At 35.3% G+C, this 17116-nt stretch overlaps 1 protein-coding gene across 7 annotated transcripts in view; it reads left to right on the forward strand.

Moving 5' to 3' along the window:
- The window catches only part of MIPOL1 (mirror-image polydactyly 1), a 168445-nt gene that overhangs the window by 53116 nt on the left and 98213 nt on the right, over positions 1-17116 (forward strand). For all 7 annotated transcript variants that reach the window (XM_015865035.2, XM_015865033.1, XM_015865030.1 and 4 more), the window contains 3 exons: positions 751-880; positions 3389-3422; positions 3682-3852. In XM_015865035.2, the coding sequence (XP_015720521.1) occupies positions 751-880; positions 3389-3422; positions 3682-3852 (335 nt within the window). The remainder of the gene's footprint in view (positions 1-750; positions 881-3388; positions 3423-3681; positions 3853-17116) is intronic.

Genomic DNA, 17116 nt, shown 5'->3' on the forward strand with positions numbered 1-17116 from the left:
TTTAGTGGAGGCAGGGTGGGGGTAAGGATTCTGGCAGTGTGCCAGGGATGGTGTTAGACATATTGACAGGGGAGAGGCAGGAAGAAGGAATAAGCTCGGGATGAGGAATGACTAGAAGGTGTTAGTTTGCTCCCAAGGATAGACAGTAAATCTTAGTTTATTGGTACCTAATGCTCCAAGGTCCATGTATGCAGTAACAGATAATATAACAGTATATTACACAATAAAGCAAAGGCTTGGCAGGGAAGGAGACATGCCAGCTGTGCCACTTTTGTGATACTAGAGATAGACATGCTGTGAAAATATTAAAATTTTTAGTATTAATGTCAGTGTGTCATTGTGATATGAAGCAGTGTGATGATAGATGTACATTCAATGGGTCATTGCTCTTAAATCTATGCACAGTAGAAGAAACCTACTGGTATCTCATATGATTTGGAGTTTTAAAAATTACTTTTCCATGAAGCAAGCATTGAGAACACAAAACAAATCAATTCCTTGTCCTGCTTCAAGGGTGAATTTGAAAACTCACTGCTTAATTTCATTCTTGAAAGAATTTTTCTGCAGTCAATAGCTATTTAGTTTTGTGTCTGAAGAGTAATAGAGACCAGAGTAATCTGAGGTTGCTGGAAGAATGTTGATTTATGGAGATGCTAACAATGGCCCATGTAAGTGTACATAATGGTGTATTTCCCTGCCAAACTGTTACCAACTGTTACTGCATGCCAAACATACTGGTTACTTTTGCAGCTCTGGTGGAAGAAGTTTATTCCGCTCAACGGGAACGTGACAAGGCTGTCATGGCAAGGCTTAGGTTAGCCAATGAAGAAAGAGATGAAGCATTTCTACGAGTCCGGCATTTAGAAGAGTCACTCAAAGAGTAAGTATTTACTTCCTGTCCTGTGCAGAAAAATTGTTGTGTAGATCTGTACTGATCATAAATTGTTTGACAGCAGTAACACAGAAAATCTTACCTTAATTTTTTAACCATCTTATGAGACCATGTTTTTCTCTGAATATTAAGTGCAAGGTGCAATTTGATTACAAAAATTAAAAATATTATCAAGTGCTTTGGTATTGATGTATTCAGAGATAAATAAGAGAAATGTGATGTTTTATGAGGATCTTTTGACATGAAGTACAAGAATGTCACTTAGAAGTTGCAATGTATAGAAAATCCATCAAAGCTTTAAGCCCAGGAGATATTTCCTACAGCAAAACTTTTACTATTTATGTGGATTATTTAGTAAGAATATGTTTTTCTCCATATCTTTAGTGTGGGAGCAGTTTTAACACATGAAGGGTATACTTTCTAGAAATTTGTGCATGCCATGCTTAACCCAACAGAAGTAGTCAATCTATTAAGTCAGGAGAGGAAGATCATGATCAGCTCCTAAAAGAGCAATACTATAATAAAGAGAAACATTGCTTGTTGTGGTTGCTGTTTTGAGTTCTGGGTGAGGAGGTTGCATTCTGTTTTGTTGGAGCTTCTGGGGATTACAAAATCAAGAAGTTCACATGCACTAAGCTTGCAGGATGCTTATGTGTGAAGATGTACACCTTGGAAGCAGTAGAGTGGAGCCAAGATTCTTGCTGGACCACCAGCCTAGCTCAAGCACACCAGCTTTTTAGCACAAGGAGGTGTGCTAAAACTGCTCATGCAGTTGTTTTAAATACCAAGCTTTCTGACTGAGCGGTGAAGAGCATTTTTTGTAATGTTTTTAGGCTACTTGTGCCACAAGCATCAAATTCTAGAGCACAAGTCACTCCTGCCATCTCCTTTGGACTTGTTCCAACCAGAGATTTCTACAAGAGGGCAATACTGAACAGGCTGCCAACCCTTATCAAATGCTTTAATGCTTGCTTTAAATTATGTGCTGTAGTAATTCTGTTGTCATTATTTAACTGTAGCAACCTACATTCTTTCCATTCTGTTAGCCCTAAGGTACATGTTAGTGTAATGTGTGCTGAGATGGGGGAAGAAGGAACCCTTGATTATTGATGTTTAAGAGAAACATCAGAGCAAATATTTAGCTTTGGATGCTGCTTTTTAAAAAATACTACTGTCACCTTAGAAGATCGCATCCTCTGTGACAGCAGTATGCTGAAAAGCTTCCTTTATGGTTGAAGTTTATGTTCTTTTTTCCACCCCCCATTTCAAGTCTAAGGTGTCCTGCTTACCCAGCCTTATGGTTGGCTGGGTGATTTGTTGACCAAACTTTTAGCAGAATAGAAGTCCTCTAGAGAAGCCAGGTAAGTCCTGCCAATTTACTTTGGCAAATACTGTTCCTGTCATCTTGAATACAAACTAGCTTAAGATCCATTTTTAAGTCTCTCATGAAGTGAAACTTGCAGCAATAAATATAAAACCAAAAGTAGGAACTCTAAGAGAAGCTAACTCAAGGAGTCAGTTCTGATTTTATGATTTATGTTACTTTATGAATATATCTATAACATAGCAAAGTTTAGCTTTTACTTTTGTTTTGTTTTCTTCTGATGCAGACTTTAGGTGTTGGAGTAATTACTGCCTTCAAACTCCTTATAAAAGTACTAGCTGCTGTACACAGTAGTATATTTTGAACTGTTTCTTTTCTATTTAAGTAATTAATTTTTGTATGGTTGGTTTACTGTGCATTGCATACATGTTGCCCATATAATTAAGCTTAAGTAAAATACGTAGTATCCCATTTATTAGATCTTTGCACTATCACTCACTGCTTTTGCACAGTAAGTGTTCTGTGTATAACTGAATTCTTCCTATCATTTTTATATTTGACAGATTAAATGTGGGAAAGCAGAGGCATCTTATTACGTGCTTAAATAAGTAGCTTGCAGCGGGTTGTCCTAACATGATATCTTGTGCTAGATACAAAAGCAAAACATTTTCAGGGAAACTTCAACTAGTCCATTTCCTCCTTTTGGAAGAGAGGTGGGAAAATAATTACATAAAAATGAAAAAGAAAAACAAAGCACAAAACAAACAATCTTTACAAAAGTCTTGTCCTGTTACATTTATGGTGCACTAAAAACAACAAAAATACAATGTTGGGTAAAAGTTGTAAGTCCAGGAATAAATAAAATAAGAGCATCAGTCATTTCTATCACTGGGGAACTTTCTTCATCTAAGCACATATGAACAATTGATCCTTGTAGTCATATATAGCAGTAAACATTAATAACTTAACAGTCTGTAGTCAGTGCTGAAGATATGGAGCATTATTGAAAGATGGAGTCGAGCAGGTGGCACTTTAATATGTTCAGTGTCATGGTTGACTCTAAAGACTAGTAGAATGAAATTACTTGAGGTTCTAAAGATTTAAAAAGCGAACTCATTTTGCTGCACTAAGGAAATGCTACTGATCAGGCTTTCTGTGTCCCTTTTTTCTAGGCTAGAAAATATTAACCCTGAAGAAAATGACATGGTAAGCCATTCTCTGAGGAGATTTCTTGATGTCAGTCTTATATCTTAGAGGCTTAAGTTCAATTGAGTGGGTTTCAAGAACTAAGATGTGGGAAAAAGAAGAATTGACACACTAATAATGTACATCTTTGCTGCAGTATGAAAATTCAATAACTTCACTCAGTCAATTTACAATTCACATGTGCCTATTAATTAAAACCCTATATTAAATAAAATATATTAAAACTTCATGTCTGACTAACATATAATGCTGTTGGTAGACATTACAGGAATTACTGAACAGAATAAACAATGCAGACACAGGGATAGATATACTGAAGAATGGAGCTATTATTCTGAATCGAATACACAGGACCAAAGAACGTAAAAAGAAAATAATAGCTGAGGAAATGAATGCAGTGATAGAGCAACGTGATGCTGCTTTGTCTCAAGTAAGTCTCTACAAGTATGTAATCACTCAATGCCAATATATTTATTTATTTTTTATTCTACTTTTGGGGAATAAATTTACTTTGTTAACTTTCTTCTGCAGAAAATCTCAATATATTAAGATCAATATTATAGTATTATAATAAATGGCTGACTAACAAGCAACAGTTTCTTCAAGGCAGTAGTGGTCTCCAATCTATTTCACAGGAAGTATTGTGTATTCTTTCTACCTGGTCACTAGCTGACTCTTTAAAATGAAATAAATATAGTATTCGTTATACTAAGTAATCTAAAACAGTTTTAAGATCTTAACTTTCCAGTATTCTTTAGCTGTATAAAGCAGTTTGTGACTGGGACTCATGGATTTGTAAAGATTTATAAGTGATAGAAATGCACAGTGAGGGAAGATAAGACTGCCACATGTGACAAAGCAAGCAATTCTTTCCTTTATTGCTTTACATTCAGGAACTGAAAATCTGCATGTGGTCATTGACTCTTTAACATTTCTGCTAAGTAACTTAAAACAATCTGATGTTTTCTATTCTGCTCAGATCAATCATTCTCTCTGCTTTTCCTATCTTTACAGAAGAATATTCTTTCTCTTCACCCTGGAGAGTGTCTCCTTATTTTTCCTATCTCAAAGAAGAGTTGTTATTTTGTTTTGTTTTTTTTCCAAAGCTTTCTTTCCCCCTCCCCCCCCCCCCCCCCCTTTTTTTTTTTAAGCTAGATTTGACTCAATTGGACCAGTCTGTAGAAAGAGGAATACTAAGTAGGGGGCTACATCTCACAAAATTATAGGTTTGATGAACATCCTTACACTTTCAGGCAAGGCAAGAAATTTCATCTATGTCTTGTTCCAGTATTGAAAATTTCAATGTCTGCTGAATGTGAGCCTATATCTAAATAATTCTTTAATTTTAACAGAATTAGATTTAAGGTCAAATTGGTGATCTTGTCTAGTATTAATGATGATTGCATTTATTTTGTATTGATGTGTATTTCTGTAAAAGATATTCTTCCACTCAGTCTGTAATTCTCATTGTTTTTTGTTGATGTTGTTTTTGCAATCATTGTCTTTGCATTCTATCCTGCTGCAGCCCTGAAAGATTCATTTCTTGGTGCCTAACAAATTTTGTGTTTGTATCCTATGTGCATTACAAAGGATGTTAATGTTGGAAGTTCAGTTTTTCGCTGTGTTTTTGTTTGCTTTTATAGTAATGAGGAGCAGTGTAGCTACTAGGGCACATACAACTGTTCTGCCAAAAAAATTTATGCTCTTTGGTTTTTGAGTTATGATTGGATTTCTTCTTTGCACAGGGCATTTGGAAAGTGGGCAGCTTATAGGAAAAAAGCTTTTACTACAAGAGAAGGATCTTTAGATAGTTTTGTTTTTCTTCTACGAGATTCTGCTTTTTTGGTGAAGTAAACTTTCAGACACACTTGGACTTTAAATATTTTATGAAGGATATCAGAATAATGTCATTGTAGGGTGTTATAATATACATTTTAATTAAGTTGATTTTTAAGCAACCTGTTCAAGGAATAATATACAGACATTTATACAAGTCTTTCTTTTAAGAACTTGTAAATTAATAAAGATCATTATTCTATATAATAATGGGTTAATTGCCATAGTTAGCAAAGCTGTCTTTTAGGCCTGATAGCAAAAAGCACAGATAACGTTACATAGGTAGTGCAGCTGATAAAATAAGTAAATGAATAAAGCAAAACACTCCCTAAAATTTTCAGTATTTGGTATTAAGCTGTAATCCTGTGATAGTGTTTGCAGTTTATAAAACCATTTCTTAAAATTAGTTATTGTTAATAAAACTTGATTACTCATGTGTTGTGCTATGTGCATATGTGATACTTTTATGACTGTAGCTATCAAACCTAGAAAATAGCTCCTATCATTTCAACTTGCATCTCTTACTTGATGATTCCTTGGGAATTCATACAGTACTTGAATTATTAGTAGTCTTTTGTTAACATTGCAATAGCAGTAGTTATTACAGTGCTAACAGCAAGAACAATAGGAGAGGGATTCCTACATTAGACCACAAAGGGACTAGGAATAATTCAGGGGATGTATATGCTTAGCATAACAAATGCAAATTATTAGAAGTTAGATCTGAGGTTGCCTCAGGTGTTCATAACATCTCCAAGTTAAAATCTTTTTCAGTGAAAGTGACATCAGATATAAGGGATTGATGAGAACAGACTGAGGCAAAGCAGAAATAGAGTAAGCCATTAGTATGCTGTGCCTCTCTTCTGGAAAAAGCACTTTTAAAGTTCAGAGGCCACTGGGCAATGGAGGAAGTTAAATACTTCCTGACACTTTACGTGAAGGTTGTGTTGCTCTGTTTCTGCTTGCTCTTGTGCAGTACTGGAGACTGCAATGTCATTTCAGTGACCACCATAGCCAGTTCCATATGAGAGAAGACTGCCTATCTGAGAATAAATGTTGGGACTGATGTTTAATATGGCCACATCTACTATCCTTTTTAATGGATCTCTTCACAATACCATGACAGCTGACAATTAAATACCATAAATGTAAGTAGTGTCTGGAGTTTTACATGTAGGATTTCAGATTTTTCTCAGAATAATAACACAGAAGTTTTTACTCTACATCGTGTTGCTTTGATTTCAAGTAAGTTCCTAGAGTATGGGCAATCTGTAAACTGCATTTCTTTTAAACAAACATATGCTGGCTGATTTCAACTCATCTTTCAGTAGCTTAGCAAAAGCTAGGAGTTTTACAATGCCTTCCTGGTAGTTATACTGTGAAGGTATACTTTGCTGGACTGTGGCTGCATGCATTCTTGGTAATGGTTAGCTAGTTGTCATTCTTCTGTTTAAACTTCACTGGAATAATTTTTTCAGTCTTAATAAACAAAAACTGCCAAAGTCTTAGAAAATGCATGAAAAAATTCTTTGAATCTTCACATCCGAGCATTTCTGCATCTTTTTTGAGATTTTAAAGGTGAATGTTACTTTTCATTATGAAGCAAATAGAGGCACTGCTATCACTGTATTGAGCTGCACATGTGTGTGTAATCTTAGATCATTCACTAGATTGCTGAGCAAATATGCAAACTACTTTTTGCGTGTGTGAAAACAAATAAAATGGTATAAACTCAAATATTTGATACTACTTTTAGTATGTATTTTCAAGTGAATAAAAAACAAACAACTAAAGCGTGGCTAAACATTGACATCCATCTTCTCTTGTACCAACCTCCTTAAAAAAACACACTCAACTGTTTGGTTGTGTTTGCTAAGATATATTTGTTAGTGAACAGATATTGTGTTGTACTGGAGCTTGTGTCTGTTTTATGACTGATCCTCTGAAAAGGAAATGGAGAAATATGCTGACTGTCATGAGAAATAAAAGATAAGTTTCTTGTTTTTAATGTTCAGTTTTGTCTTAACCGGTTCAGGGAAAAATCTTACTTTCCCAGTTGGTTATATTATAATTATGCCTTTCTTCCAGAGTCTTTCTGGCTTGATTTAATACAGTTAGTGGCAGACATATAGTAAAACTCAAGTATGGCCACAGTCACACTGTGGAATCTTCATAAAATAATTTAAAGAAAATGTTTTCCAGCAGGAGGCAATACAGTGCAATATCTCAGACAAGCAACCACCTATTAACCACATCATACCTTATGGACAGGAATGTTAATATGATTACAGAGTTTGCAGCTGGAGCTGGTGGCTTAAGTAAGTTATTACAAGAGAAGAAGGGAGACTTTTCAGTTGGTACAGCTTGAAAAAAGCGATTTTAAAAAACAAAATAAGAGATGGCTTATCGTTCAGGGTGTTGTGTTTGTGATGTTTTTCATCCTAACTTTCATTCTCTAGATAATTTTTAATTGGCAAGTCAGTTCTAAACAGAATTTTAAATATTAAAGATGTTGAGTTTTCTATTTAACAAAAACAAACAAAAAACCAATAGGTTTCACGGCTGGCAAGGTATTGTCTGTAATACCCTGATCTTGAAGCAATAACATAACTGGCAAGCAGACCTGGTTTTACAGCTTTGAATAGTTTGATCACATCCTGCTGTGCAGGAACATGCTTATGACTGCTCATGTAAAAAAATTGGCATGCACCCAGTTGCTCATCTGGAGCAAGTTTAAGTACCTTCCTCCATTTTGAGGAACTGTTTGGCAACAAGCAGGAGTTTATCGTCACTGAAAATAAAGATGAGAAGCACTGTGCTTGACTGCCCATCATTATCAGCTTCAGCTAATGACTAATAAATGTCTGCTGTTAGAAGCCAGCTTCTTGCTACTTTTTTTGTAAAGTCCTGCTCAAGCAATTTCCCTGGTTTTTGTACCAAATAAGGTGTACAACTCCGTTTTCTGTGTTTCTTAGAGCATTAAGGCATTCTCAGCACACCAGTGAACCAGTCTTACTGAAGTAATAAACTCAAGAGTTGTAATACATGCAAAAACAGCAAAAGCATATGTAAATGGGTTAAAAAAAAAAAAGTTATATACCTTGGGTCCTTAATTGGTGAAGGGTTACAATGTTACATGACTGTTACCATAGGACAAAGATAATTCCTTTGCAACCCAAACCATAATTCGGGATATTATACATTAGTATATATAGCAGTTTTACATTCTGTGTTTTGGTACGTTTAGATGTTTCCCTAATAGGGATAATGAAAATGTTTTGTAGTGTCCTAGCTGCTCTTCCATCTTTCCCCTTTTGTCTCTGATAATTGGGAAGTACAAGAAAAGAAAAGGTAGAATGAATTCACAGTTGTTTGTGAGCAAGACAGATGCTGTGGATTATTGATGATTTTTGGTCACAGGCTTATTTCAGGAGGAGAGAGAAGTTAAAGGGGCTGTTTATTGTAATTGGAATATCCAAGGGCCGTGCTGGTTCACACTTGTGGGTGATTTGCTTTGGGCATGCAATAGCAAGTTCCTGTTGCCTTGTTTGCAGTGAGAGGTAGCGGATGAGTAGGCAAGGGGAAATCACTTGCAGGATGTTTAAAGCAGAGAAAGGGAGCTGTCTAGCAAGATGTTCCTTTTGCTGCAGCTTCTTCCCTACCTAGCTGCTTTATTCTTCTAAAAATAAACCAAGCTGGAAAAAGAAGGTAATTATTTACATTCTGAGATGATAGGTACACCCTGCCTCTCTACTTCAGATATGTTTCTGCTACTTGGAGCATGAGTGTTTTCCAGGGCAACACTCAGTTAAATATTTGGCTACATTCAGAAGATGTATGAAGTAATCTTTTTCTTATGAAGTAGCTATTTCAGTCCACGAGAACCCAATGTAGGGGAAACTGGCTAAGCAGAATCCTCTTGATGTCTTTCATTGGGAATTTTTTTTTTGTGTAGCATTCTCCTCAAATGAATAATGCCTATTTTATCTTTCACTGTGGTTCTCCTTTATTGTGTTTAGTTGCTGTATATGAAGTACAGTTTTCAGACCGTTAAGAAAAGTGAGGTGAGATTTTTAGGCAGAATAATAGAAGGTCACACAGAGAAGATTTGAGGACATCATACATCTGTGTGTGATGTCAGTTTCCTGATATAGCAGAGGTTACAAGCTGTTTGTTAGCAGGTATTTTTTAGCTGTGAATGAAACTCACTTCAACTTCACTGCAGCCAGCATTTCACTAGTAAAAGTGAGTCTTGCAGTTTATTCCTTAACCTGAGTACAGCAAGGCTTTGGTAGCATGAGGTGGTGTAGTTTCCAATTTAACACTGCTCACAGCTGTGAGTGCAGGTCAGCTGGCAGGACACCATTAGGGGAGTATGGACGTTCTGGAGGAAATCACCTAAAGAGCTGATATACCTAACTTTTGTATTTAGCCCACGAATGCTAAGTATGAGTAAATATGTAAATGTTAATGCAGTGTTTCCTTGAAGAGAGGGATTACAGTTAGTCTTTTTGAACTTGCGAAGCAAATTTTTAATTGCTGCTACATTTCCTCTTTTTACTGGCATAAGGTTTTGGTTGAATGATGCCCTGAGACACATGACTGTTTGCATTGTTAAATCACCTGTTGTTCCTCTGCAAACAGTGTGTTGTGCAGAATTTAGAGAATGCATGTCTGAATGGTGTGTGAGAGCTTGATCAAACCATGTGCCTTTAATTGTAAACTTTAATGAATTTCTGGTGGAACGTTCATCTTTTTTTCAGTACCTAGAAACTCCTGCCCCTCTGAAAATGACAGTAAATTTGCATGCAAGCTTGTTTGATTAATTGCTATTTGACACTTCTATCATGGTGCTAAGCTCTAGGTTCACACAGCTTAGACTTCCAAGGCAATTTCTAGAATTAATTTAAATATTTAATGTCAAAACTCCAGGATGACATAGAGAAATGTTTTGTATGCTTATTGATTTTCTGATTCAGTAGCAAAAATCCATGGAGGAAATTTCCAATGTGACACAAGCAGAATCCAAAAAGTATTCCCTCTGAAGAAAAGACTGAATCATTATGTGTGTAGTAAACTCTATATGTACCAGAACTGTTTAGAGGTACTGAAAGTTAATTTTCTATGGGTCAAGTTAGGTGCTCAGTGTTAATTTAGATTCTGGGCATCTTACTTGTTGGCTAAAACAGTTCTGATTTTTTTGGGAGTTAAAAATATCTATCTTCATATTTCACATTAAAAGCAAGTTTTCACAGGCAACATTCTGAGAAATCTCACTGCAAAAGCACTTTGTTATTTTGGGCACTCAAATTGAGTTTCTGTAAAAAATTCTCTCTGATAGTTAACGCACAAGATTTCAGTGCTGGATATTTATATTTAATGCGAAGTCTGGGAAGGATAATGTCTGACCTCTACATTCATTTATCTTCTTTTTGTTACTCTCTTACTACTTGTTGAATGTTCACAGTTACAATGCTGATGTTGGTTATGTCTCTATGAGCAAGTGGTTTGAACAAACGAATGAATCTGGAGTAGGAAATAGTTCCCACCATCTGCCATCCACATGAATGTGTTTCTGGGTGTGCAGTGGGGAGGGGGGATCTTGTCGGATTGTGTTTGTTTTGTTTATGCAGAGGTGAGGGGTTGGTTTTGTTTTTTACTTTGGGCTGGCTGTAGTCTAGTCCTGTGAACTGAATGCTCATTTGTGTCAGAGTGCACCCGGTGCATTCCTGAAGTGCATCTTTGAGTTTGCTTTAATCAAAAAAGGAATCCATTTCACGCTGTCAGAGAGCGCTCTGTGGTGCAGACCAAAGCATAAGAAATAGAGACAAGTTAGAGAAATTCCAGATTGTACCTCCAGTACAAAGTAGCATGCAAATTGTACTTTTTCAGTGAAAATCTCTGAAGACCAAGAACTTCAGATAAAAGTTTAAGGCTTATTTATAAAGAAGTGTGAAAAGGAAGAATGAATCCTTTTAATTGAAGCAAGTATTTTCAACATTAGTTTCTTTAATGCTCTGATAGAGTATTAAGTAAAATTAAAGGTGCAAGAGGTAAATTCAGGAAGGAGAATAAGATTTTTTTAAGAGTATTTTTTAAAAAATATATAGATAGAAGGAAATAATGGGATACTTTCTTTGAAGAGTGATACTATGTTCTTATGCACCCTTTTTCAGATGGTTAACTGAACTGGTCCAAATCAACTTTGTTCCGTAAGTGAGAAATAGGTTTCTGAAATACTAACATGGATCAGAAATAGACTGATATGAGGAATGTAAAGTTAGGCTTTAAATAGGAAGGAAATTTATCTTCCTAGGATATAGTGCTAATTAGGCCACTACCACAACATCAGTGGTTGACTGAGTATTTTGTGGACATGGAGCTATGGTAAACAAATAGAACTGCTTTTTGTTGACTTAATTTCCTTTTTCTCAGGGTCCCTAAAATTCATTTCATACTAACTTTCTAGCACTGCTGTACCCTCCTCAGTCATCCTTACTATTCAGGATGTGTTTTAAGCTGTAAAGAGAGGTGGTGATTAAGGAAATTTATGTCCAGTAGTAACAGAGGATGTTAGGAAAAGTGATGGTAATGGTGCTAATCTAGCTACTCGTTTTCAGCAGTACGGTAGACTACAAATGAAATGTAAGACTTAAGGCCCATTATTTTTATTTAAATTTCTCTCTAGACATTTAGTCATTTTAAAATGAACAGGTAACAACAATTGTCACAATGGAAATTTCCCTGCTTTCTTTGGTCTGAACATTGAGACTTTTTTATTGCTGTTTTAAGACAGTTTCTGGGACTCCTAAGACTTGCTGAAGTCAACTTAAGTATTCTTGTCTGCATTGTTCTGTGGACCAGGCAGAAAAGTGGAGCAAGAAAATCCATGAATATTCTCTTTGTGAAAGAAAGATTACACTAGCGTTGTTTAATTTATCTATGTCTCATTCACCAAGTATGCCTAGATCTGTTTGTTGTATAGCTTTACTGTTTCGTGCTTCAGATGGAGAGTACGTAGAATTTGCCCTCTTTTTCATGTTCTGTTTATTCACTGTTAATTATTTTTCAAGCAGAGTTGATTTGAAAAGAAAAATTTAGCTTCCATTACCCTCTATTGCAAATGAAGGGCAGACTATTCTTTTGCATGTGGAGTGCTTGTGATTGCAAGATGCTGTTGTCAGGGAACTTGTTCATGCTTTCAGATGTTAATGTTTTATTTCTGTTCTGTTCAGTAGTGTTTTTAAAGTATTTATTATTGAGTATGATGTGGGTTTGCACAGAGTTTAATAATATCATATGCTCATGTGTGGTTTACATTTCTATTGGAAATACTTCTTAAAATTACCCAATTCAAGTGTCTAGAAATACTTATTAGAAGGCCCTCTATATCCATATACACGCTCCCCCAACACCCGCCCCCCACCCCCCCCCCCCAAGTAAACTTACTGTGGAAAAATAACATAAAAATATGGCAATTTCACAACTCTAGAATTATCAGAAATACAAAATTTATGCTCCTGGTAAGTTTTTTGCTACTGTATACTACATTTTTGTACTGTATTGATGCAGGATATTGCAAAATACAGAAGCAGTAATGCTTCTGATTATTGCTCTTTTTTAAATCATTCTTAACATAGAGTTGATGTCTTTTATTGAGAGGGAATTTTAACATTACCTCTAATTAATAAATTATCTGTTATATAATTTATATAACAGAATTTATATAGAAAACTAAGTGTATTAAACAAAGTTCTGTTGCAATTGCTGTTGATCTTTGGTCATGGTCAGCACTACCAAAGTTTAGATAAAACTCAAAAGCAGCGTGAGGAACGGTTATGACCACTTTGCTCTCAATTGTCTCACATGATAGTAGCAAGTCATCAGTTAGGTTTTCTTTCAAATCATGTTCTAATCATAATTTCATACGTAAGAGATTGCATTAATAGCTTTCAATTTTTCTGCCTGAAAAATCTCTTTGCGTGTTCAAGACAACTGTGAACATCACCCATCCTGTGAGTTTCTCCTTCATCTCCTGTAGCTTTGTGACAAAGCTCTGTTTCTCAATTTGCAAAAGCGTTTTTGTCTTACTGTTCGAGGTTCTGTTCACAATCAAAATGTTAGGATTCTGACTGAATCTCAGTTTGCAAACCTACTCCTGAAAGTCCTGTGTGAAGATGAAAGCATCCAGTACTAGCATTTCAGAAGAAAGAGCAAAATGCTTGTTAAACCCTTGTATTAAATACTCATCAGCCTATTTTCTACAGTATGGCTAGCCAGCAGCTGTGCATCTCGTTATATGCTCTCTTTATGTCATGTGTGTTGTCTTCTATGGTATCCAGACACTTCTCAGCAGTAGTCGTGCATTTATCCATTTTGTTTATTTTGGCAGGCAGTCTCATCTCTTTACTTTCAACATTTGTCATAACACTCTTCTATTTCTGTGTTTTTCTTAAAATTTCTCTGCTTAGGTTGTATTATCCTCTATACATGAGGGATACAAGGGGTTGGAGGAGGGTGACGCTGGTAATTATAAGTGTCAAAGACAGCTGATTTTAGGTTTAAGCATTCCTGCTTTTCAGTAATGTATCTGAATGCTGTTAAGTGGCTGTTAATTTAAAGCTGCATATTCAAGTTATAGAATGCTCTTCAGCATAAGTTTGGGTACCTAGTCCCATCAGTCCCTGTAAGACATTTTAATGAAAGTTAAAATAGTTTCTGTTAGAGGCAGAATTTTTAGATTCATTCACTACTTAATATTTGAAATTCTTTTACACATAGCGAAATAATATAGGCATTTTTCAGTGTGATTGAAACTGTGCAATACATACCTTAAAAATGTGTGGTTTTGTCTTAGTTTTGCAGAGCTTTTATTTACTTTATTAAACATTTATTTGTGAGTTATCGGTGTTCCCATAGGAGGTCTATGAAGTATGAGTCAAATTTACCTTGTACAAAGCTGATTGATTTATTTCTTTTTTTTTTAACATATTCCACTTTACAGTGCAGTTTAGCAAATTTGAAAAAGATGTCTAAAATGCAAGTCTGATAGATTTGCTGTTAATTAGATATCAGCATTGGTGAGAAATAAACTGACTTAACACTTACCATCCTTTCATGGGATGGTAAAGCACTAACGTTAGTATTGCTTTCAGACAATTGTGATCTTCAGCATTACAGTTTCCTGAAACAACATTTTGGTTGCTTGGAGAAAAGAGCAACTACTACTGACTCAGGTCATTTGTTCAAAGAGTAATTATTCTCCCTGACATATCTGTAGAGTCCTGTGCTTTCAACCACCTGGTTATCTGGTTTTTACATTTTACATTTAAAATATTTTTTTTATTATTATATGGTAAAGAATAATACATTACACAACAGAAAAACTGAAGAACAGTCACTTTAGCAACTGATGGCTTAATTAAGAACACAGTATTTATCAGGACAAACAGAGCATGTACTACAAAGAAAATCTACAATCCCACGATAATTGTGTCTGAATATAGGGATTAAAAAAACTATGGCTTCTATGCAGTGGTCCGTGATACTGTTTTCTGAAATAAATTGATGATATTTTAAAATGGGCCAGAAGTATTCCTGTCCTTTTATGCTGTAAATGCCAACTTAAGGTTTAGACAATAGTCTTGTTTGCATATGGATTTTAAGAAAATCCATTAAAGATTATTTGAAAACCACCTTATTAGAATGACAGATTGTTTACTAGATTTTGTTTTCTTGTCGACTAATATTGGTTATGTATAACTGAACAGGGTTATGCTTTCTGAAAACATGACTCTGTTATTAACTGAGTGCCTTGCATATATCTGAGAATCAGATTCATTCTTAATTTCCAGAATTTGGTGGAGGATCGGGTTAAACACTAGTTTATAAAATTTGTTTTTATTCACCTTCATGAGCTGACGTGACTAAAACTTAAGGTGTATCAGGTAACATAACCTGCTTCCATGGTACTCTATGTATTTTTGACTACTGTTACTGTGGCTTATTAACTGTGGATGCAGGAAAGGGTTTTAAAAAAACTAATTATCTAACATGGTGTGTTGTATCAGATGTTTGGCAAGCTGTCTCCTGGCCATGGGCCATCTGGTTCTAATGGAGCTGGCTACACTGCTGAGGAGCCAGCAAGATGTGGCTGCAGGATGATGTTGGGATCATTTGGTCAAATCAAAAAAGCAAAGGCTTTAAGTGTAGTAATGCCAGTTCTGATATAATATTGTTGGCTGATTTGAGTTTATTGAATTTCCTATGATAATTTCTCATGTAGTGAAACAAGAAGAACATATTTACTAACTTCATAAAAGTGATGGAAAAACTGTCAGTATTCATCAAGCATTATCACCAAATGTTCATATAATTAAACAAGAACTATTGATAAAATTTGCATGATGTTGAGAAAAAATAAAAAAATAATAATTAGGCCAGTGATACAGTGCTGTGGAATGGACATTTCACAGGCTAAGATGAGAACTGAAGTGTGCACATACTGCAATGCAGAAAAAAGGAAGGAAGGCGCTGCATTCAAATGAGAAAGAGGCTTCTTGAAGGGAGGTTCTTGTTTCCTCCTTCAACAGCAAAAGAGAACAAGTAGAACAAAAAGTAAAATAGCTAGTAAAGAAAAGGTTCATATCTTTTTGTATTTTGCCTTCCTTTTATTGGTGGTGGTGTTTTTTTGTTTTTTTTTTCCCATCTCTAAAAGAATATATATAGGGCCTATTAATCCGTAGGAATGTATTATTATTTTCTGAATCCATGTGATGAAGAGCTCGTTGTCCACTCTGGAATTTTTCCCTATGTAAGTGAAAACAGAAAATCATCAGTATATTTGGTCATCTGCAGTTTCTTTCTGAGCATTGTGACTGCAGTAGCCCATTTCATAACATTACAGCTCATCGTGCTAACAAATCACGCAGCAGTTAGTATTGCCTTTCAAAATAGTCTGTGAACAAATATGTAGAAGTGCTATCACTCAGACTACAGATGCCGAGACTGTGTAGTAAAAAAAATATCAATGTAATATTTTAAAATTCAGCTGCTCTGACTGACTTCAGTGGGACCTTTCCTGCAATGTTACATTATATGCAACCAGGACAGAAATGATTTCAGGTAGACTATTTCAGTTCTGGTTCTTTTGTAAGTAGTATAATGATACACAACATGCACTAAGGTCATTTATCCTGAGGCCTCTTTGTGCTTTTGTGTAATTTTATTCTTTAAGTATTCCTTAAAATGTTGAGGTTAGCTATAAACTATTTTCTATTCAAATGTTTCTATACTGAAACTACACGCTGCCATGCATTGAAAGTAAAGCAGATCTTATTCTTAAAATTATTGTACTTATTTATTCAGTGATTTAAAATTTAGCTAATAAAGATGTTTCTGAACAAACTAATCTGTGAACGATCTGAAATTATCATACCTGTTACCAGTGTTTCAACAACTCTGCTGGGAGATATTTCAAGACAAAAGAGAGAACAAGCATAACCTTGTATACTACTAATCAGCTTCCATGCTTAGTTTATACACTGTTTAATTCAGGTTTATAAATCCATTAATATTTTTAAAAGGTTAGTAATGTTCCAACTATGTGTTTGCTTGCAGCTTGCTTTGCTGCATTTTCAGGTGTTGAGAAGTACAGAAAGTGAGAAAGGGTAGGAAGAAACCAAGTCGTGTACAGCATGTTATCTACTGTAATGCTGCAGGTTCCAATTGGCTCATACTAACAAGGAAGACAAAAAATATTTCAGTTGTATTTTAATGCATTTCCTTTGATGGCTTCTGATGGATCAATACACCATTTCAATACTGGAAAAAAAAAATGCTGTTTACATTTAGGTGTT

Source organism: Coturnix japonica, chromosome 5 (genome assembly GCF_001577835.2).
Source record: "Coturnix japonica isolate 7356 chromosome 5, Coturnix japonica 2.1, whole genome shotgun sequence".
NCBI lineage: Eukaryota > Metazoa > Chordata > Aves > Galliformes > Phasianidae > Coturnix > Coturnix japonica.